At 54.0% G+C, this 23223-nt stretch overlaps 1 protein-coding gene across 4 annotated transcripts in view; it reads right to left on the bottom strand.

Moving 5' to 3' along the window:
* Nucleotides 1-253: 253 nt before the first annotated feature.
* Nucleotides 254-23223, bottom strand: part of ZBTB17 (zinc finger and BTB domain containing 17) — a 29696-nt gene continuing 6726 nt past the window's right edge. For 2 of the 4 annotated variants that reach the window (XM_070404172.1, XM_070404173.1), the window contains exons 2-15: nt 6563-6769; nt 5339-5527; nt 4528-4665; nt 4089-4214; nt 3277-3512; nt 3048-3190; nt 2662-2962; nt 2206-2293; nt 2000-2116; nt 1782-1902; nt 1428-1558; nt 899-1108; nt 704-793; nt 254-618 (exon numbers count right to left, since the gene is read on the bottom strand). In XM_070404172.1, coding sequence (XP_070260273.1) covers nt 335-618; nt 704-793; nt 899-1108; nt 1428-1558; nt 1782-1902; nt 2000-2116; nt 2206-2293; nt 2662-2962; nt 3048-3190; nt 3277-3512; nt 4089-4214; nt 4528-4665; nt 5339-5527; nt 6563-6769 — 2381 coding nt within the window. In that variant the 3' untranslated portion in view covers nt 254-334. Of the gene's footprint in view, nt 619-703; nt 794-898; nt 1109-1427; nt 1559-1781; nt 1903-1999; nt 2117-2205; nt 2294-2661; nt 2963-3047; nt 3191-3276; nt 3513-4088; nt 4215-4527; nt 4666-5338; nt 5528-5857; nt 5925-5990; nt 6108-6562; nt 6770-23223 lie in introns of those variants that run through there. The other 2 variants (XM_070404175.1, XM_070404174.1) reach the window with 2 other exon arrangements.

Below are 23223 nucleotides of genomic sequence, written 5' to 3' on the forward strand. Positions count from 1 at the left end.
CTCATGGTGAACAGGTGAGAAGCTTCCAAAGAGAAGATTGGTTGAGGGGATGGGGTGCACCCTGACTTGGGCAGAGCAGCCAGCGTGCTTCTAAACAGGTCCCAGGGCTCCAGTCCCATTCCGCAGAAGGGACAGCCTGGCTTTCCCAAGAAGCAGGTCTGTGCCGACTGGTTCTTGGGTAGAGCAGCCCTTTGGGGCATCCGCCACAGCTGCCAGCTCCCCACCCCACCCCCACAGGGAGCTGTAGGCAGCATTAGAAAATAATCAAATTTATTCTCTCTAGGGAACGGGGCCGCCCATCCTTAAATAAACAGTCAGGAGGAGGGATGCCTGCTCACTCAGCAGGCGGTGGACATTCTGGGGCTGTGTGGGGTGTCTCTGCCAGAGCAGGCTGGCTGTCAGCCCCATCCCGAGGGCGGAAGACCAGTTCCCCAGTCTGCAACACCTGCCCGGCTGGCCACGTGCTGCCTGACCCGTACTGCTGATAGAAGTCCGCGTCCGTCTGGAACATAACCAGTGCCTGTGCTGTGTGGATCCGCACATGCTGGGCCAGGCTGTTGGCATCCAGGAACTTGTCCCCACAGGAGTCACAGGCATAGAGGATATGGGTGTTGGGGTCTGTGGGAGGTGGGGGCCACAGTCAGGATGCGAAGGACCCTTGAGCTCCACCAGCTTTCACCCCTGGTCAGCCCTTCTCACTCACCTTCTTCCTGTACTTGCTTCACAGCTTTGCTGATCTCGGCTTTAAGCACTTCCGTCTCGTCAGCAGTCACTGCAGACCCCACTGGTACCACTGTGGGCAGAATTAGCAGGGCCTAAGGCCAGAGGCACCTGCCCCTTCATTGCCACCCCAGAGGCAAGCTGCTTGTGACCACCCTCTGCTGCCCACAGCCCGCACCTGTGAGCTGAGTGACGGCTGTTGCCGCCAGTGCCTCGGTGGCCAGCGTAACCATGTCATCCACAGTGACTACGCTGACCTCACCACCCTCCTCTGGCTCCAGGATTTTGATGCCTGCCTTGCCCTGGTGCACGGTCTTCACATGGGAACGAAGGTTGTCCACGCGGTTGAAGCCGCGACCGCACTTGTCACAGAGGTAAGGCTTCTCTCCTGGGGGGGGAGGCAAGGTTCTCTCCTGCCATTGGGGGAGGGGGGAGGACCTCAGTGGCCTCCAGCTTCCCCAGCAGCCCTGAATTTTCCAGCAGGAAGTGCTCAGGGGCAGCCACCAGAGCTGTACAGGAGCCTCCAGTGGCCCCTGCACCTTCTGGAAGCTCTAAGAAAATGGGGTCCGCAGTTGAATTGAACTGCCTTCAAAGCCACCTGTTCCAAGTGCCAGTACCCACGCTGCAATCTGGGGGTGCCTCCCTCCCTCCCCCTAGCAAGATCAGGGCATGGGACAGGCCAGACTGGCAGGCGGGCACACACTCACCAGTGTGGATGATGATGTGCTTGGATAGGTCCCCCACGTTCACAAAGGCCTTGCTGCACACGCTGCACTTGTGGGGGCGGATGTTGTCATGGTGGCGAATGTGATTGGCCAACTGGCTGGACTGGACAAATCTGCAGGGCCACAGAGGGGAGGGACTGGCCTGAACTGCCTAAGCCTGGGCCAGGGAAGCTGGGCTGGCCTCCTGCCTCTCTTTCTAGACTGGAGGGGCCAACTGGACTGGGCTCGGGCAGCAGTCGGCCCAGTTCGCAACTGAGCCCTAGTGTGTTTCCTGAACCCCTTCACCCTGCAAAGTGTGGGGACCCCAGAGCACCCTGGGCATGGGTGGGGCAGGACCTCTTGCCGCAGCGCTCACAGACGTAGGGCTTCTCCCCAGTGTGCTGGCGCACATGGGCGATGAGGGAGCTGGCCTGGGTGAAGGCTTTGCCGCACATCACGCACTGGCATGGCTTCTCGCCTGGGGACGGGCAGCAAAAGATGTTAGTGCTAACTTCTCCTCCTTCCATGTGCCCTCCCCAGCTCCCAGGCTCCCACCGCTGGGCTTGCTCACCCACCCGTGTGGATGCGGACGTGCCGCTGCAGAGCGCCGGGGTCAGCGAACTGCCGCTGGCAGTGGTTGCACACGTAGGGTTTCTCCCCGCTATGGATCCGAAGGTGCCGCTTTAGGTTCCCTGTGGAGACAGACAGGGGGCCTGGTGTGGGGCATCAGGAGGTGGCCGCGGAGTGGAGGGTGTGGGGCAGCCAGGCAGCCTGGCCCTACCTGAGGTGGTGAACTGCTTCCCACACTCTCGGCACTTGAGGGGCCCGTCCGCGATGTGGATCTTTAGGTGGGCCTTCAGATTCCCCACCTGTGCCAGGCAGGGGTCAGAAAGGCCACCCCACACAATATGGCCTTGGGCCCCATCTGCAGCCCCTCCGCCAGGGAACAACTGATTCTGGGTCCTCCCAGGAGCCAGTGGATGGCTCCATCTTTGCTTAAGGCCAAGGGGATGTTCCAGATCCTAGCAGTGAGAGGGAAGCCATGCCCACCCCACTTCTTTCTGGTCTGAACCCCATCCTGACTTCACCCACCTTCTCACTTTCTCGGGCAGAGCTCTGTCCTGGGGAGGGTCACGCTCTACTTAGCACCTACTTTTCCCACTAAGCCTGTGTCTTCGAGGGCCCCCTCCGCCCCTCAGTGTGCAGGGTGGAGGCGCCCCGGGCGGTGCCCACACACCTGGTTGAACTTCTTGTCGCAATGAGGGCACTTGTGCTCCTTGTCAGTGTCATGAGTCTCCAGGTGGCGCATCTTGGAGGTGGGGTCGGAGAAGGAGCGGCCGCAGTAGTCGCACTGGTAGGGCTTCTCGCCGCTGTGCACCAGCTGGTGCCGCTTGAGGTTGCCGGACGTGGTGAAGAGCTTGCCGCAGTCCTCGCAGCGGTAGCGCGCCTCGCCAGAGTGCCGCTTCTTGTGCAGGTTCAGCAGGCTGATGAGCCGGTAGCTCTTGCCGCACTCCTCGCAGCCATAAGGCTTCAGCGGGCTGGTGGTCAGAAGGGAGAGGAGGGGTCGCTGGGGTCCTACCAGGGCTGAGCCAGCGGGGACAAGCAGCAGGCCGGGCACTGCACCTGTGCGTCTTCTCGTGGGCCTTGCAGGCGGCTGGATCAGAGAAGGCCTTGCTGCACTCCCGGCACGAGAAGGGCTTCTCGCCTGTGTGGATGCGGATGTGCCGCTTGAAGTTCCCCGTGTGTGTGAACTCCTTCCCACAGTCCTGCAGGGCGCGGGAATCGGGTGTGAGGGGGCTGCTGGGCGCAGGATGGGGCTGGGCAGGGTGGGTGGTGCCACCCGTGGCCGCACCTCGCACTTGTGGATGATGGAGCCATAGGCCTTGGACTCGGTACGGTCGCCATAGGTGCTTGGGCGCAGGCCCCGGGCCTCTGCGCCCAGCTCCTGGCCCGAGTCCGTGCTGGCCGACTCCTCACTCTCCTCGGGGGCATCCCCCTTGTCCAGCTGCGGCCCTTCTTCCTTGACCCCAGAAGGCATGGCGTCCTCCTCGCCCTCTTCTCCTTTCCTGGCTGGCTCCACCTGCATTTCTGAGATGAAAAGGGCAGGCACTGAGGGGCCAGGGAGGGCACAGGGGCTCCCAAAGGGACGTGACCTCAGAGTTAGACAAATGCCAGGAGGCCAACCTGGCTCCGGGACACAGGCCCTTCTCTCTGCATGGGCACCTGGCAGAGCCTGGTAATGTCTGGGCACCACCAATAAATGGTCCCAGCCCTGGCCAAGGCAGCACCAGGGGAGCTGCTGACCAGGACACTGGCTGCTTGGAGGATGGAGGCAGCCTCGGGGCATGGGCACCCTGGCGGGCTGCAGGGCAGCAAGGGCACCGTCAGCCAACAAGCACGGGGTTGTGTGGTGTGGGTACAAGGCTCCCCTTGGTGCTCGGCCCTGGGTGTCAGCAATGCTTCTGTGCCAGCGGAAAGCACAGCCAGGTAACACAACCAAGAGACTGATGTCCAAGTTCAAGAATGAGAAAAGATGTTGGCCACAAGGCTGAAGTGAGTGGGTGGCTCAGAGTGGGATCAGCTGTAGTAGCAGGAGAGGGACCTGGGGGAACTGTGTGAGAGGGAGGTGTGCGAGTGAGGGTGGGCCTGGCTGGGTGGCGGTACCTTGCTCTGAGCTCTCCGACAAGGCGGCTTCGGCTTCAGCAGCAGCCATGCCACCAGTGGGGTCGGGCTTGGGCTCTACTGGCGGTGGCTCCCGGGGGGCATCGGCCTTCTCCGTCTGCTCTGCACCTGGGGTGGCGAGGCGGGACTGAGACCCTATCGACTCCATCCAGGGACTGAATGGCTCCCTGGACCAGGCCCCTGTAGTGGCTGTGGCTCAAGGGTGGGTGGGGTCTGGGTGGGGCCAGCACATCCAAGCTCAGGCTGTTTGGCCTCTGCTCTGGCTGGACCAGACACCCCAGATCAACAGTGGTTCCTCCAGGGTAACCTGAGCTCAAGGGTGCCACTCTATTCCCAGCCCCAGGAGCCTCCTGAGGAAGCCCCTCACTGTACAGGGGCCCAGGGAGATGGTGGAACAGTTGGCTTCAGCGTCACAACTCACCGCTGGCTGCACTCTCTGCCTGACCGCCTCGCTCCTCCTTGGGCTCCCTGCCTGGGCCCCTGGGTGGACTGCCTCCAGCAGGGTTCAGCTCACTCAGCGTGGTGGCCGCAGCCTTCTCTTTGGCTCTCCTGTCCCCTCCTGGAGATGGAACCAGATAGACCTTCTGTTTCCCATCAAGTGCCACCACTTGGAGAGGTGAGGGTTCCCAGAACTCGCCAGCTCTTCTGGATCCTCCCTGGAGGTACATCTAAGTAGTGGTTTCTTGGTTTGTTCATTCAACAAATTATGCACAAGGCACCTACTGTGCACCTGGCTGCCGACAGGCCTGGACATACCAACCAGCTGCTGCTTCTGGGGGGCGCACAGACCGGCCGGGACACAGACCTCACAGGTGAAATATCAATGCTGCCAGAGTCAGTGCTTAGAAGGAGAGGAGCGGGTTCTCTGAAAGTGTTTCACAAGGAACCTGGCCCAAACCAGGTGCCAGGAGCTTTTCTGAGGCAGTGAGGGGAACAGAGGAAAGGCACAGAGAGGAGCGTGCAGGAGGAGCGTGCCAGGTGCGTGGCCTTGAACCAGGCCCACCACCAGTTCTCAGCAGCGAAGCACAGGGGAGCTGGATAAAGGGGGGACAGGGTAGGCAAGGGGCGCCTCCAAGAGGCCTTTCTCAGACTCTACTGCAGCTAAACCTCACCAGCACCCCACAACGCAGGCAAGGCCAGAAGAGGAAACTGAGACCCAGAGAGGTGACAAAGGCAGAGGCAGAGCCCCCATCAAGAGCCACCTGCTCAGGAAAGCCTGCCAACAATCTTACCTTCCATGGCCAAGGCCTCCATATTCTCCCCAGGGCTGGTGGCCGGCTCGGCGAGTGACTTGAGGGCATGGCAGGCCGTGATGATGTCCTGCATCTGCAGGAAGCTGGCCACGGCCAGCACATCGTCCACATTCTCAGAGCTCAGGCTGAGCTTGGCCGTGTAAATAAACTCCAGTACCTGCCCCAGGCCTGCCAAGGACACAGACAGCCATCACAGACCTGCCTCCAGGCCTGGCACCAGCAGGTGACATTCGGCGGCAGGATCCAGGGAATTGTAAAGAGCAAGGTGACAGGCCGTCCTCTCCCCATCTCCTGTGCTGGCAGAGAGGCAAGCAACTGGGGGAGTCTCAGCCCAGATAACAGCCTCCAAATGGGGTACAACCAGAGGGCAGAGGGTGTGAACGCCCACCCTACACAGAAAACAGAGGTGTGACTACTCGCCCTACACGGAGGACAGAGGGTGGGAAAGCCCAGCCTGCACAGAGGATTCAACGGAGGACAGAGGATGTGAACACCTGCCTTGCACAGAAGACAGAAGGTGTGAACGCCTGCTCTGCACAGAAGATAGAAGATGTGAACACCTGCCCTGCGTGAAGGACAGACCGTGTAAATGCCCACCCTGGACACACTCTACCCCGCCGCTACTCCTCACCGCCGGAAGGCAATCCAACCAAAGTGACAGTAAGGACTTTCATCGGCGCTCTGCCACAAACTCTCTCGCTGACCTCCAGGCCAGTCACCTGAACTCTTTGGGTCTCAGTTTCCGCATCTATAAAATGGGGGAACATGACCTTGCCCTGACCTCAGAGCACATCATGCCATGCTGAGTTGGGAGACCAAATCCGACCAGTTCCTTCTTCAATCCCAAGGCCTTCCTGATCCCCTGCCCCAGCCCCAACCCTTGCCATCCTCCTCATGGTTAGCACTGGAATTGGGGGTTCAGGACTCAGAGCCCACCTGTTGTCTGTGTTCAATCTGGCCTGGAGCTCATGGTGAGCACTTCCTGCCAGTTCTCCCCTCACCACCTGCTCCCAGTCTAAACAGGCCCCCAAAATGTGGTAGAAACTTGGTACCCACACACTCATGGGTCCTGTATGGGAGGCCTGGTGCACCCCACAGCCTGAAGGTATTGCTCCCAGGAGGGCAGGGACTGTGTTAGGAGGGCACACGGTCAGCCAGAGCTTTTGGCCCTCAACAAACTTGCCCCTGGACCCAACAGGGTACCTGCTGCGTTACTGATGTCCAGTTGCACCACATCCTTCTGGTCCACGAAGAGCATCTTGAAGTACTCGCTGCAGGCGGCCAGCACTGCTTTATGGGCCTTAAAATCAACACCGTCCACCACAAAAGTGCAGTCACACAAAAGCCCCTGCTGCCGCTGCTGGTTCAGCTGCTCCAAGACGTGCTGGCTGTGCTGAGGGAAATCCATGGCTGGGGAGAGGCAAAGGGCCTTCGCGTCAATGTGGACAGAGGATGCCAAGTAGCCTCAGCACGAGCCCAAAACTCCCAGGTGAGAAATGTGGGAGACGGAGAATGTCAACAAGTCCACGGAGGGCAAACAACTCCAGACACCCTCTGCGAGCCCAGCGACCCGGGGCTCCGCGATTCCTGGGTTTACTGGCAGGAAAGTTTCAAAACCCAGAAAGTACCAAGGGACCAACCAGAAATAGCCACGTTGTGTCTTGCCAGGTAACGACTTTTTAAAAAGTAAAAAGACACACACGCAACAACACTGTCAGCATTGCAAAAAAAAGACGGGGTCAGTTTAACATTTTTTACAAATCTTAGAAGAAAGGGCAGATGTTTCAAGGGGATCCACCTGCTCTATGAAAACCCTTCGACTTTGCTCTAAGTTCTCTGTCTGTCATGCCAGGTGAACATGTGGGAAGGCAGACGTTTCATCACCCCGGCTCTCAGGAACCGGCCCCTTCCCTGCTGCACCCACAGGGCTCTGCCAGTTCCCTCTGGGCCGCTCCCTCTGTCTCTCATTCATTCACTGGCTCAGGGAACTACAGAAAGCTGGGCAGTCCTCTGCCTCCAGAAACCTCCCCAGGCTGTCCCTGGAGAGAGAGTAAACTCTGACCCTGACCCCAAGAGCTGCTGGTCTGGCCGCAGTTTCTCTGTCAAAGGCCTCACTTAATGCCTGGAAATCCCACAAGTGTCTCCAGTAAAAATGCTCAGAGCAATTCCATGGCCTGGTGCCAAGTGAGCCTGCACTGCACCAGCCATGACTGAGTATCTAAACTCGCTCTCCTCTCCCTAAATACCACACCAGCCAGTCTCAAGAGCAGCATTTTCCAGGGAAAATAAGCAGGTCCTCCTTTCAAGAAAGAACCAATTTGACACTAAAGTCAATGCCCACTCCTAGGAACACATTACAGAGAAGCGACAGGGCCAGGCTGTCCTGTCCTGGCCCAGAATCTGACAAGTGGCAGCGGCTTGTCTTCCGGCTCTTCAGAACCTCTTCTCGGAGGCTAAGTCTACGCAGAGCTGCCCCAGACTGTTTCTGGGCAGGTGACAGTGACACTTGGGGCTCTCAGCCCCCAGGTCTCAGCCGCCCTCCACTAGCTCTGGCTGTTCCCGTCCCATCAGCCTCTTGGGGGTGAGTCACCGGGCCACAGCCCTGGAGCTGCAGTGACCATGTATAGCTGTCTGGCTGTGATGAGCCATAACAAAGCCACACCCCCAGCCCTTCCTTCACCCGTGGCTTAACCAGCAAATCCACCCACCCCGTGACGCCTGCAAACTTTCCACAAGTGGGGCTATGTACTTGCTGAGCTGGGGGGGGAGGGGGGGGCACCTGGCAGGTGGGCGGGGCTCCATTCAGTAAGGGGGAATGTGGCATTGGCCACAGGCACGTGTCACAGGGCGCCAGCCTCTGAGCTGTAGTTCAGAGTTGCTGTTGCCGGGGACCCGGAAACGCTCTCCCTCCCTCCAACATCCCCAGGACTGTCCTTCGGTCCCAGCCTCCACCTACAAGCTCACGGACAGAGGCACAGCTTCTTGGGTCTGTCAGTAGTATCATAACTGCCTGTGACGAGAGCGCCTAAATGTAAGCAGGGAAGAGCCAGAAGCCAGCCCAGCGTCAAGAAGTGAGGTACGAGCTGTAGAGCCGGCTGCTGAGCCAAACCAGCCGCAGCAGCACGGCCGCACTGACACAGGACCTCCTGCTCCCACTTGTGACCTGAGGGCTGTAAGCGAGAACTCTGGCTGCTCTGTTCCTGAGCTGGGAAAAGCTCAAACAGAGAGGTGACTGGAAAAGAACTGATGTTCACCCCAGGGGTGAAACACCCAGGCAGGGAGTGCACACTGGGCAGTGTCGATGGACCAAAGGCCGGTGGCAAGGAGAGGCCTGGGCCAGATCATCCCAGAGCCGTCTTCTCTCTGCTGTGGAAAAGCCACACGAGCAAACAGGCGTGTGCATGTGTGCGTGGGCAGCCCGAATCCCAGTCACCAGTCACCCTCCGTGTCCGCGGGAGCCTCAGGTGAAATACCTCCCAAGTGCAGAAAGGGAGGAACCAGTAGGCCCACAAGGGCCAAATCCTCCCCCAGCTTCAGAATGAGCCCCCGAGAGACAGGTCCAAACCCTTCCCTCCTGGCGGTGGGTCTGACTCCCTCACCTTCACCAAGAGCCAACCCAAAAACAGAGCTGGGAGGAAGTATCTCCCAGGCTCGGAAACGACCAGGGAGCATCAGCTGGACCCCTGGAAATACAGAGTTGTTCCCTTGCTGGAGCCTGCAGAAAACAGGACCCTCCAGCCGGAAAGGGACCTGATTGCTGGGAAGGACGTGAGAAACTCACTACCAACAGGGTGAAAGGGGCCCGGCGGCCCACAGGTTCGGTGACTGACTGGCCTTGCCTGGGACCCAAGGCTGCGACAAGCCTTGATGCTGCCACCTACCCCAGAGCTTCCAGGGAAGGGCAGCAAAGCCAAGCTCCTCTGGGGCTGGACATATTGAGGGGCCGGGGGTGGGGTGAGGGCTGGGGGGAGGGAGGGGTGCTCTCCTTTTCAGAGGCCTTGCAGGAAGGTGAAGGTCCCTGGGACGGAGTGGATGGTGGCCCAGCACCTCCCGCCCCCACACAGAGGAGGAGAGCAGCTGTGTGCCATGAGTAATGTTTGCCACCCGATGCCAACCATACTCTTCCGAAGCGAGATGTCTGCCCACAACTGGCCGCTCCCCAAGTGTGGGTGTCGTGGAGAAAGCCAGAGCCCCTGAATTCCTCTGAGGCAGCCTGCAAAGCTGTTCCAACAGAGAAACACTCCCCAGAGCATCTGTTCTGACAAAGCTAAGAAAGAAAAGGGAGAAAGAAAATGGGGAGAGGATAGAGGGAAGGAGGGAGAAGCAAAGGGGAAGGAGGGGAAAAAGAAAAAGGCGGCGCCATAAATAGTTAAGCTGCACTTAAACATATGCTCAGGAGCCCAATCCTGTGATCAGCCCCCCAGGGAGTGTGAGAGCAGCCCGCAGGTTTGCCAGCTCTAAATGCTGTCACCCGCAGAAATGCTGTCAGTGTCCTTGTGGATGCTATGACTGCGCCCAGGCCCGGGCAGGTGGAGCTCAGAGGCCCCAGGCTGCCTTCTGGCTCTCACCGCACCAGCTGGCCGCCGGCTACAAAGCTCAGACAGCACCTCTCTCCCCAGGACGCCGTGCTGAGCAGGTGAGGGGCCAGCTGGCTTGGTCCTTCCTCAGAGAGCTGAGCTGGAATGAGGCAGTGCCCCCTCCCAACCTATGTGAAATGCTCGGGAATGATCACTGCAAAGGAGACTCCAACTGTCTCCTGTTTCCTCCTTCACGGCCACAGGAATCCACCAGGTTCTGGCCAAGCTTCGAGGACGGGTCCAGGAAAACGGGCTGCCCAGGGGGACATGTGGTGCCACAGGCAGGGAGGTGCCAACTGCCTGGCCTGCCTGCACACTCTCTTGGGAGACTTGAAACTCTGTCATGAGATCAGCTTCTCAGGACCAAAGTGCTGTTCCCACCAGCCCATCCCCCACGCATAAGTGTGGGGTCCCTCCCTCCTTACTTCCTCTTGCCTAAAGGATGATAAACGTGGGCCTTAAAGTTACTTCTGAGTGAGACCCTAAAGACTCAGAACTACAGAAAGAAACGGAACAAGACCACACAGCCCACTGAACCCAAAGTCCTCGGGTCACATGCCGAAAACCAAAGCGCCAACTGGCACACGAGACAGGCCTGACCTTCCAGCAGACTCCTGGCTGCAACCGGGCACCTTCTCCGTGACAGCGCCAGGCGCTCGGTTGTTGGCCTAGATTAATGGGCCAGACCGCAGTGTCAGCGCTGGACTGCTCTCCTGGTGACCCTCAGCCTGGCTGGACACATGGCCTGCGCCCACCTCACAAGAGATTCATTTGGGAAAGAAGTGAGGGACCTGGGTCCCCTGCAGTGTGGTTCAAACAGGCACAACTAAGCAATCTGGACATGGATGGCGTGGGTACCAGCCTCCAAGGCAGGCAGCCAACAGTGCCTCCCCTCCCGTCAGTGCCGACGGCTGCTATGGGCTTCCCATGGAATCTGAGTGTCCCTGTGACGACTCTGATCGACAGGGCACAGTGACTGGCCCGCATGATCTGGAAGATTATGCTTTGTTCTCTTGGAACCCAGCTGCCCTGTGTCGGGGGTGTGTAGGCCCTCCTGGTGGAGAGAGGGGACGTGCGGGGGGGCCCTGGAGGAGACCCTGACTGCACAGGCCACGTGACACAGCACTGCAGTGCCCTGCGGGCAGCGCCCGGGCTCCGGGGTGAGACGCTTTCTTAGACCTTCCAGCCCAGCTACCAGGTGAGCGCTGTCACATGAATGACCTCAACATCACACAGAGGAAACTGCCCAGTCAGCCCACAAAACTGGGAGAAATAATAACCTGCTGATGGTTTAAGCCCCGAAGCTTGGAGGTGGCCTGCTTACAGCAAGAGAGAACTGACACAAATGGTAAACTAGACAGAAAAAGGGACAAGGAACAAAACATTCGGGATGATGGTTCTCTCTGGATGGGAGGAAGGGCAACCAGAATACTGGGAATGCTCTATTTCTTTACTTGGATATATCTCGATTGATTATTTAAACTAAATGTGTACGTTTCATATACTTTTGTAGGGGGACATTTCCAAAATGTGTATTTATATCCTTTGCTCATTTTTTAAAATATAATTTTATTGATTTCAGAGAGGAGAGGGAGAGGGAGAGGGAGAGAGAGATAGAAACATCAATGATGACAGAGAATCATTGATCCGCTGCCTCCTGCACACCCTACATTGGGGATGGAGCCCGCAACCCAGGCATGTGCCCCAACTGTGACCTCCTGGTTCATAGGCCCACATTCAACCACTGAGCCATTTCCCAAAATTTGGCTAAATTTTTTTTTAAATATATATTTTATTGAGTTTTTACAGAGAAGAGGAGAGAGGGATAGAGAGTTAGAAACATCAATGAGAGAGAAACATCAATCAGCTGCCTCCTGCACATCCCCCACTGGGGATGTGTCCACAACCAAGATACATGCCCTTGACTGGAATCGAACCTGGGACTCTTCAGTCCGCAGGCCGACGCTCTATCCACTGAGCCAAACCGGTCAGGGCTAAATTTTTAATAAGAAAAAGTGAGTACAGGTGCCACACTCAATCCACGCAGACAGGTTGTTTCCAACACGCTCGCCACCACTCTTGCCGGGCTGGTGAGGCCCGGGCCTCAGGCTTCAGTGGAGCTGAACAAGCCACACAGGCTCAGAGGAGTGGGTTTTGGGGTGAGGGGCTGGCCACTCATGTGTCCTTCAGTTCCCAAACATCCATAAACACTGCTGACAAAAGAAAGGCTTCTCCTTGAGTCATAAAAGGCGTGCTGCTCAATTCAACAAAACCCAAACCCCAAGTCCCTCCAGTAACAATGAGCAATGAAATGGCTTTTACGGAGTCTCTTCCATATGCCAAGCAACATGGTCCAGGCATGCATGGCACAGCCCGATCACCTAAAAACTAAGACCATGGCTACTCTGGGCGCCAAGTTTGCACTGCTGCTTCCAAGATAGGGATTCGAAAGGCCGATCAGAACTGTGGGGGCAGCAGAACCTCAGAGGTCAGCCGAGAGGGGACCTGAATCCAGGTTCCGCCGCCTACCATGCCAGCAGGTGAGCTCCAGCAAATCTCCTCTCAGGGAGCATGTGAGATCTTGATCCTGGGCATATGTCATTAGTTTGGCTCAAATAAACTCTTATATATATTTTAAAAAACAACCCTAAAAAAAGTTTGTCCTCTGGCAAAATGGGGCCAATGGGACTAACCTCATCTGGAACAGGATTAGATTAGATACCGTAAGCAAAGGGCCCACACAGTGCCTGGCACGTGGTAAGCGCTCAACAAACTCCTGTTACCAGGAAACAGAGATGCAGATTAGCGTGGGTTTTTTTAGGCCAAAGATCGTATCAGACAGCTTCTAAATATCCTTTTATGCTGGGCACCTCGGATGCACTCAATAACTATTTGGTGACTTGACCTTGTTGCAAAGTTGTAATCATAACCCATTATTCCTTCCAAATGCAGTCTGGAAAAATCCCAGAGCCCAACCAACATTCTGAGAGGCAGAGAGAGAAGGGAGGGGCACCGAGTGAGAATCAGAGCGATTTTCTCTGCCAGAGAAGCACTTTATATTGAATAACTGTCCTGTTAAACCCCAAGGGTGCCCCCTGGTGAGGGCTGAAGCGCCTGCCCAGAGCTCTAAGTGGGTCCACAGAGACCTGCTCCATCTCAGAGTCCAATGGGCACTTGTCAAACATGAAATAGTAATTATTATCAGGTTATTAGCAAGCACTCAACTGCAGACATTGTCCAAGCCAGGAATGACTGCGTCTACCACAAGGAGACACCGAGCATGACAAACAACAGTCCCTGGCCCCCAGAATATGCTGCGCCCGCTGCGGGCCTGGACAGGACACAGCCATTGCATGTCCAGGGGTCTTGTGTAACCCAAAGCAGGTGAGATGGAACACCATTTGGCTTCCATTGCTCAGAGTTCCTGATTTTCTAGAAATACAGGTAACTCTTGCATAGCTTAGCACACCCGAACTCAGGCCAAGGAAGTGGAAGTTCACAGCAGGCCAGCCTTGCACATAGAAACCTACCTACCCCACCCCTTCTCAGTGCTACGTAGCCGAGAGACAAATATCAACAAGACCAGCTCTCCTAGCACTTGCTTCCTCACCCAGAAAACACAGCTCTTCTGTGAAGTTTGTGTTTCTCAAACTTTTAAAATCAATTTCCCCTTGACTCAGCCCTTCCCAACAGCCCCAAATTCTGGCTTCATCTGTTTATTATTTATTTATTTTTATTTATTGTTTGAGAGAAACATTGAGTTGTTGTTCCACTTATTTATGCATTCATTGATTGATTTTTGTATGTGCCCTGAATGGGGATCGAACCCATAACCTTGGTGTATCAGGACGATGCTCTAACCAACTGAGCTACCCAGCCATCTTCTACTGGACAGTAGCCCCCACGCTGAAAGTCTGCTACCATCTATAGATGAAGCCAGAATTTGGGGCTGTTGGGAAGGGCTGAGTCAGCGTCCCAAACCCCATCTCAATACTTCTGGACGGTGGGGGCAAACTGACACAGCCTGACATCACACGGTAGGAGTCTATGAAGCCCTACCAAGCTTCAGAGACTCACTGCTGGTGGGTCTACTCATTCCTTCTTCCTTACGGCGGCTCATAGCACCTACTCCAGAACCTTGCTCTCAAACGGTCACAATCAAGTTGGGGAACAAGCCTGGTACAGAGTGGTGATTCCTGGCCTTATTGAATATGATTAACTCAAGGTCAGAATATTCTGTGGACCCTTACAAGATAATTGTACTTTTGGTGCTTATTAACTGAGAAGATAATAGACAACGACCACAATGGAAAATGAACTTCATTCTATCAATCACAATGGCATCTATATTTACTTGAGAAACAACTCTGTGTACATGAATGAGAAATCTCCCCTAATACACAGAAACCTGTGGCGATGCAGCTGCAGACGACTCCTAATTACCCTAATTACTGCATTCCCCTCTGGGGGTCCTCAGCCCGTAGATCAGGAAGCAGACAGAGAAAAGGCTAATGAACTTCACAAACAGTGAGTGCTCATTCTGTGCTGTCTCAGGTACTGAATTAGAGCTGTGAGCCTGGTGGAGAAGACATGTAATAAATCAACGTAATCCTCGATGTCATGTAATAAGTGCTGTGAAGAAAACTAAAGTAAGCCGGGGACACAGAGAGGCAGAGGCTATCTAGTATTCAGGAAAGGACACTTGAAACCAATACAAAATAATATTGCAAGTAAACTGTAATTGAAAAATAAGTAAATAAAATATAGGAAAAACTACTTAGGAGAAGGCCCAAAGCAGACCTGTCTGAGGTGGCGTGTAAGCAGAGACCTGAATGAAGTGCTAGAGCGAGCCACGCCACCATAAGCCCCGGGGTCAGGACAGACACACGGAAGAGCAAGTGCAGAGGCCCAGAGCCAGCGTGACGGGCCAAGGGGCCAGCGCGCCTCTGGAGGAGGGAATGAGTGGAGAGTGAGGGTGGCTGAGGCAAAGCTGACATCACTAGGGTCTCAGAGGTAAGCCAGGCTTGGGAGTTTCTCCTAAGTGCAGTGCGACGCCCTGGGGGAGTGAGAGCAGAGCGTGGAGAGATTGTGAGGGGGCAGGAGTGGACCCAGGGCACCAGCAGAGAAGCGAGAGATGGAGATGCCTCCACCGAGGCGGGGGTGGGAAGGGCGACAGATGCGGGAGGTGTTCTGCAGAGCCATCACTCGTGATCCAAGTGTGGGCTGTGGGCAAAACGAAAGGAGAAAAGGATGACACTAAAATCTCTTGCCTGAAAAACAGGGCGAGAGGTGGTGCCAGTGATGTTTATGGAGGTGAGGAATGAGGGGACAGATTCGTGGGGGGAGCGTTGGCCTGTTCCAGCTGAGATGTCTGCAGCAGAACTGGGATCAAGGCCACAGATGGGATGGGGTCTCCACAGGAGTGAATATGGGATAGAGAAGAGGCAAGACCAATGGACCCAGATTTGAGGAACATGACTTGAATCCTGGCTCGCGCCTTCCTGGGGTGGCCTCATGCAAGCTTCTCTGAGATCTAGCCTGCTCGCCCATTAAACAGGGAAACCACCGTATAAACAATGACTGTGCGGATTAAGAAGATAAAAAACAGGAAGTATTGCACAAATACTGGCAAAAATGGAATTAGATATTAGTTCTCCAACACAAGGCACTGACTGATACCCGGTTAAACAGAAGGGGAAAATCTGAAGTAATGAGAAGAGGACAAAGCAGGCTGCCCAAGCGAGCTCCCTTTACCAGCAAGCGCACGGCGCCTCTCCAACAGGCAGCAGAGACCAGTCCGTGGAGACCAGAGGAGCCCCAGCCTGGTCCAACGTAACGGAAAAGCCCCTGGACTCGTTCCCACCGGGCTTCGCACCAGTCACGCCTTTGCCACTGTGCGACTTCAGGCACAGAGCCCAGGAAGAACTGCCCCCTCGAGTTACACATGAACGGACCCGGGGATCCAACCTTTGTATGCGGTGGACGGAGGGGCAGTGTAGCAAACATGTACTTCAAAGTCAAGTGCAGAGCACTACCTGGTGCAGGTGCCCTGCTGGGGGCTGGCAGCTCCACTGGGAACAAGGCCAGGGGAGAAAGGCCGAGACTCCCACTCCCCCTGATGAGCAATGCAGAGGGGCCAGGCAGGGCCCAGCCCGCCACACAGGACTTAGCGTTCATCCTCCGCAGGGCCATGGTGAGGCTCACGTTTCTGAAGGTCACTCGAACAGACTGAAAGGGGAGCTCAGAGCAGACAAATATGTTAGGAAGTCCCACAGCACTGGACCCTCGGGATGGGAAAAAGGGGACAATGTCACCCCTTGCTGGCCCTGGGAGGGTTAGCTGGTGCCCAGAATCCAACACACACGGGTCTTTCTGAGCAGCCTGTGCCAGTGGCCCTCTCACTAAATACTATAATGTCCTCTGAAAGTTTCAAGCACCTCTTCTCAGAGTGGCTCAAAGTCCCTTAACACTCAGTACCTGACCCTCCTAAGGGAAGCTGGACTATGTTGTTTGTCCAAAACCATAAACCAAAGAAGAAAAAAAAAAGAGAAGACAAAACCATAAACCCAGGCTGGGAATTCCTCTTATTCACATGTCTCTGGAGGAATGTACAAGACACTGGTTAGGGGACTGCTTTGGGGGAGGGGAAGGGGGAAAGAACTTACACTCTTCACTGTATATCCTTTCTCTCTGTGTGTGTGTGCATATATATGTCAATATATATGTGTCATATATATATATATACATATATAAATATAAATATATATGTTTTTTATTCATGGGGGGGGGGGGCGAGGAAGGGAGAGGGAGAGACAGAAACATTGATGAGAAACATCGATTGGCTGCCCTCTGCACTCCTACTAGGGATGGACCCCGCAACCTGGGCACGTGCCCCGCCCAGGAATCAAATCAGAGACCTCCCTCTGGTGCACAGGATGACACTCAATCCACTGGGCCACACTGGCCGGGCTCCTTTCTGTGTTTTTTGTTTTACCATTTGTAAATATTATCAATTAAAACAGAAATAAAAGGAAGAAAATGTCCACAAAGTCAGGACACCTTTGTTTCTATTTACCATAAAACCTAAGACATTTTCCACAAGACTCGGTGACTAAGCACTTCTCAACAGGAAAGAAAATCTCACAAGGGAAATGGAAAATTATGGTAATTTCCAAAAAGAATGTGTCACTCGGGAAAACTTTATGAGCAAAAATTCCTTAAGGGGACAAAACTGAAAATCCCCTGGAAGAGCAGCTGGTAGCCTTCTTCAGAGAGAACCTCAGACTGGGGCGAAGCTGAACGCTCCCGGGGAGTCACCCAGCAGCTCTGCAGGCGACTTCAGGGAGTTTACTGGCTCCCCGAGCCCAGTTAAAACTCCCGTCTGGGAACGGAGCCAAGCTAGCTAAGTACTTTGGGCACAAGTACTTAAATCTCAGCACCTCAATTTCCCTTCTGTAAAATGGGACTGGTAATAAGTTTCCACGTCAGAAAGTTGTTATTGGCCATCACCATTACTATTACATATTAACCTGTGCCAGCAATATGGGTAAGTTAGCGAAGAAAAGGGGAACAGAATGCTCTAATCCTGGCCCTATCTTCTGAAAATAGATGCAAAAATCTCATCAATCACCCAAGCACCCATCACAGAAAAACTTCCCACCTAAAAACAGACCAGGAAAGGCCCTGCAAACTGCAATGCTTACTCCACTCAACCAGAGCCATATAAGTACAAGGCAGAGGTAGGTGCTCAGACTTGATGGCAGGAGCCACCTTCTTCCTACCAAGAACACAGTGATGTGGAAGGAGCCATGAGAGCAAAGGAAGAGTGAGTTAGTGCAGGATCCAAGCCACACGAAAGGGCAGTGAAGACCAGCTGTCTGCAGGTGGCTGCATTCTGACTTCAGTGTAGCACATGCTTTTCCCGTGACTTCTCTGCATTTGTTTCCTCATGAGGATTAGTGACTGCTAGGGGCCCTTCTAGTGTTAAGATCTAACAACTGTTGAGTAAATGGTTTAATTAACAAGATGGCTGGATTACAAATGCATGCTCTTTAAGTATAATAGATACTGTGTGAACGACAATAAAAACGAGATATTTATCTAGCATTTAGCAGATCATTTTTTCATTTAAAACTTTCCCTATATTGAAAACCTCAAGATTTCCAAGTAGGAACATGAACTATGTTAGACATGAACATCAACTATGAATATATAAGAATATATGTAAACTGCATAAGCCAACATCAGGTTATATATTGACTATTCCAGAAAGAATTAAACTGAAGTTAATATTTTGTAAAACTTTTTAAAAAAATGTTTTTATTGATTCTTAGACATAGAGGAAGGGAGAGGGAGATAGAAACATTGGTGAAAGAGACACACTGATGAAAGAGGCACATCGATTGGCTGCCTCCTGCACACCCCCTACTGGGGATTAAGCCCGCAACCTGGGCATGTGCCCCTGACCAAGAATCGAACCCGGGACCTCTTGGTCCATGGGATGACTCTCAATCCACTGAGCCACATCAGCAGGGCAATATTTTATAAAACTTGACTGGGAAAGACAAAATGAGCAAGAGGATATTTTAGAGAAATATTTTGGGGATCTCAAAAGGTTCCATTAGGCCCCGGATAAAGCATGGTCAAGAATACATGTCTCCGTTTCCACTGGTTTTTAAAAACTGTCAGGCTTGCCCTGGCTGGTCTGCCTCAGTGGATAGAGCCTCAGTGGACTGAAGGGTCTCAGGTTCAATCCCCAGTAAGGGGTGTGCAGGAAGCAGCCAATTAATGATTCTCTCATCATTGATGTTTCTATCTCTCTGTCCCTCTCCCTTCCTCTCTAATATCAACAAAAATATCCTATATAATCTACACTAATAAAAGAGAAACATGGTAATTAGCGTACGACCGCTACCCTTCCCATTGGCTAATCAGTGAGTATATGCAAATTAACTGTCAGCCAAGATGGCGGCCGGCAGCCAGGCAGCTGGAAGCGAACATGAGGCTTGCTTGCTCCAGTGACTGCAGACTCCAACGTTCCCCGCCTGACTTGCCGGCCTCTGAGTTGCAACTCTAAGCAACTATGTACTATGTTGCAAATGTAGAAGCTAAAAAAAACCCCAGAAACCAGCTTTCAGCCTGCCGGGATCTCAGAGCTGAAGTTATACATTGTTTTGATTATAGAACGGCAAACAAACCAGATAGGAAGCCTCAGAGCTAGAGCCAGAGCTAAAGCTGGCCCAGAATAAAATTTAAAAAAGAGAAAAAAAAGGAGTGGTTGGGAGCTTCAGTCAACAACCGCCAGCCTGAAAGCAGCCCTCAGCCCCTCACCCAGACTGGCCAGGCACCCCAGTGGGGACCCCCACCCTGAAGGGTGTGTGACCTGCTGCAAACAGCCATCATCCCCTCATCCAGGCTGGCCAGGCACCCCAGTGGGGAACCCCACCCTGATCCAGGACACCCTTCAGGGCAAACCAGCCGGCCCCCAGGCCTCTATCCTATATAGTAAAAGGGTAATATGCCTCCCAGCACCGGGATCAGCGGAGCCTCGAGGCCTCCTGGCACCGGATCAGCGTGACAGGGGGCAGCGCCCAAACCCCCTGATCGCCCTGCAGCTCTGTGTGTGACAGGGAACGGGGCCACAACCTCCCTATCTGCCCTGCTCTGTGTTTGACAGGGTAGAACCATAACCTCCCCATCGGCCCTGCCCTGAGTGTGACAGTGGTGGCGCCCCAACCCCCTGATTGGCCCTGCTCTGTGTGTCACAGGGGGTGGCACCGCAACCTCCCCATCGACCCTGCCTTGAGTGTGACAGGGGGCGGTGCCTCAACCCCCCAATCGGCCCCACCCTGAGCATGACTGAGGGTGGCATTGAAACCTCCCAATCCGCCCTGCTCTGTGCATGACAGGGGGTGGCGCCCCAACTCCCCAATCAGCCCTGCTCTGAGCCCGACCAGGGGCTGCACCTAGGGATTGGGCCTGCCCTCTACCATCCAGGAGCAGGCCTAAGCCAGCAGGTCGTTATCTCCTGAGGGGTCCCAGACTACAAGAGGGCACAGGCCGGGCTGAGGGGCCCTCCCCCAGTGCACAAATTTTTGTGCACCGGGCCTCTAGTCCTATATAATAAAAGGGCAATATGCAAATTGTCCCCATGACCAGGAGTTTGACTGGAGTTCGATCAGGGTGCGGGGCCAGCCCGCCAACCACCCAGGGCCCCTCCCCCCTGGCCAACCCCGCCCCTGATTGGCCTGCACATCCTGATCAGGGGGTGGGGCCAGCTGGCTAACCTCTTGCTTCCCCTCCCTCCAGCTGGCCCGGCCCAATTGGCCCCTATTGGGCCAGACCCCATCCGTGCACGAATTCATGCACCAGGCCTCTAGCATTAAATAACTAAATAAAATAAAAACTGTCAGGCTCCTGAGCCCAGGCCTGAGTGCTGCTCTAGAAGACAGCTTTGGCCAGCAGCCCTGGGATTAGGAGGTCTGAGCCCCAGCTCGCCTCGAACAAACAGTGCTGCCAACCTCCTAGCCCTCAATCCCCTCCACCAGCCGGAGGAGCTTTTGCACGGACCTCTTGCAGCCTTGGCGGTTTTGCAGGCAGCCACTCTAAAGTACAAGCTTAGCTTCAAGAGAAACTTAGAAACCGCCCCAGTGCTGCCTGGTTCCTTCCTGGTCCTAAGGCAGGCAGCCTGAGAGGCAGAGGCTGAGAGAGACGGACACACTGAGACAGACTCACAGAGACAGAGACAGCACCTGCAACACACTGACTGCTCTATAGGGCCTCCAGGCCGGACCCAAGGCCGATTAGGAGGGCCATAGTGGGGAAGGGAGGGTCCACAAACTAAAATCTTAGGGGCATGAAAGACTGGCCAGAAATCTCAATGTTTTTTCTCCATGCCTCTTGGTCCATGGGATGACTCTCAATCCACTTAGCCACATCAGTGGGGCAATATTTTATAAAACTTGACTGGGAAAGACAAAATGAGCAAGAGGATATTTTATGCAAATATAAACTGGGGGGAAATATCTACAACTAAATAAGAGCTACTAGTTGTGATATACAAAAGACTCCTAAAAAGTAATCAACAATGAAAGTATGTCCACACAAAAGCTTGTAGACCAGTGGTTCTCAACCTGTGGGTCGTGACCCCTTTGGGGGTCGAATGACCCTTTCACAGGGGTCGCCTAAGACCATCAGAAAACACATATATATTTACATATTGTTTACAGTAGCAAAATTACAGTTATGAAGTAGCAACAAAAATAATTTTATGGTTGGGGGTCACCACAACATGAGGAACTGTATTAAAGGTCGCAGCATTAGGAAGGTTGAGAACCACTGTTGTAGACAAATGTTCATAGCAGCATTATTCATAACTAGAGGCCTGGTGCACGGATTTGTGCACCAGTGGGGTCCCTCGGCCTGGCCTGCGGGGATCGGGCAGAAAACCGGCTCTCCGACATCCCCCGAGGGGTCCCAGATTTCGAGAGGGCACAGGCCAGGCCAAGGGACCCCACCGGTGCATGATTGGGGCCAGGGAGGGACCGCAGGAGGGTTCCAGGGCATTGTCCAGCCTGTCTTGCCCAGTCCCGATCAGCTGGACCCCAGCAGCACGCTAACCTACCAGTCGGAGTGCACGTCATAGCTACCGGTCGAACAGCTGCTTAGGCTTTTATATATATAGATAGTTGAAAGATGGAAACAATCCAAATGTCCATCAACTGAATAAATAAAATGTGGTATGTCCATACAACAAAATATAATTTGACAATAAAATAGTATTCATACATGCTACAACATGAATGAACTTTAAAAGGGTGAATTATATGGTAAGTGAAAATCTTACAAAAGCTATTATAAAAATTAATCAACAGTCTCCCAACAGAAAAATTAGTCAAAGAAATGAACAAGCAATTTGCAAAAGAAAGAAAGAATGACAAGAAGTGGATATACTCTATACAGAAAAAAAAAAGATGTTTCCCCTGGCTGGGTAGCTTAGTTGATTAGAGCATTATACCAATACGCCAAGGTTGCGAGTTCAATCCCCGGTCAGGGCACATGCAAGAATCAACCAAAGAATGCATAAATAATAACTACAAATTGATGTTTCTCTCTCTCTCTCTCATTCAACCTCACTAATAGAGAAATCCTATGTAATAAAAGCCTAATATGCTAAGTGTCCAGTCATCCAGTCGTTCAACCAATCAAAGTGTAATATGCTAATGATATGCTAAGGCCGCTCCACCGCTTGTTATGATGTACACTGACCACCAGGGTCAGACAGTCAACTGGGCAACCAGTTGCTATGACACGCACTGACCACCAGGGGGCAGATGCTCTGACAGGTAGGTTAGCTTGCTGCTGGGGTCTGGCCGATCGGGACTGGGCAAGACAGGCTGGACATGCCCTGGAACCCTCCTGTGGTCCCACCCTGACCCCAATCGTGCACCAGTGGGGTCCCTCAGCCTGGCCTGCGCCCTCTCGCAATCCGGGGCCCCTCAGGGGATGTCGGAGAGCCGGTTTCAGCCCAATTCCTTAGGCCAGGCCGAGGGACCCCACTGGTGCATGAATTCATGCACCGGGGCTCTAGTATAAATATAAATAAGCATAAGGTACCGCTTCCAGTATCAGACTGACAAAAAGTGGAAAGACGGCCAGTTTCCACTGTGGCCAGGACATGTCCCATGAGCAGGAGCAGAAAACGGCACTCTGTCTGGGCAGCAGCCTGCCAGTACTGAAGCAAATGCTTAAGGCATTCATCGGCTGGGTAAAAATTAATGTTGGGAGCGAGTAACTGGCCAGAGAGCCCCGGAGCATATGCTGTGATTTCCCACTCTGACAGGGCATTTCACCAGCTGTAAGGAAACTGTGAGTCCTGGTAAAGGACTGTGCCCAGAGAAAACCCAGCCTTGCTAATAAGCTCCACGTACTAAGCACCCTGGGGGGGAGGGGTGCTGGCTGGCAAGAGAAATCATGGACTCGTTGTTTCCAGAGGGCAGAGGCATGTGGCATGACCACCACCAACAGGGGCATGAGGCGAACAACTGGAACAGCTCAGCTCCTATGGCAACCTCCCTGCAACACCATGCTGGGGGATGTGATGCAAACTGAACTGTCAGTTCAGTGCACTGGGGAGACCACTTCGGAAACAATTTGGTATCATTTGGTCAAAATGAAAATGCGCACGCCCTGTGACTCAGTCCCGCACCTGGGGGTGCATCCTGGACAGGCTGTGCCTGTGCCCCAGAAACGTTCAGGCAGCGCTGTTTGTCTCAGCAAAACATTGGA

The sequence above is a fragment of the Myotis yumanensis genome, unplaced genomic scaffold (assembly GCF_028538775.1).
Source record: "Myotis yumanensis isolate MYYU_CA2020_CCGP unplaced genomic scaffold, mMyoYum1.0.hap1 SCAF_2, whole genome shotgun sequence".
Taxonomy (NCBI): Eukaryota; Metazoa; Chordata; class Mammalia; order Chiroptera; family Vespertilionidae; genus Myotis; species Myotis yumanensis.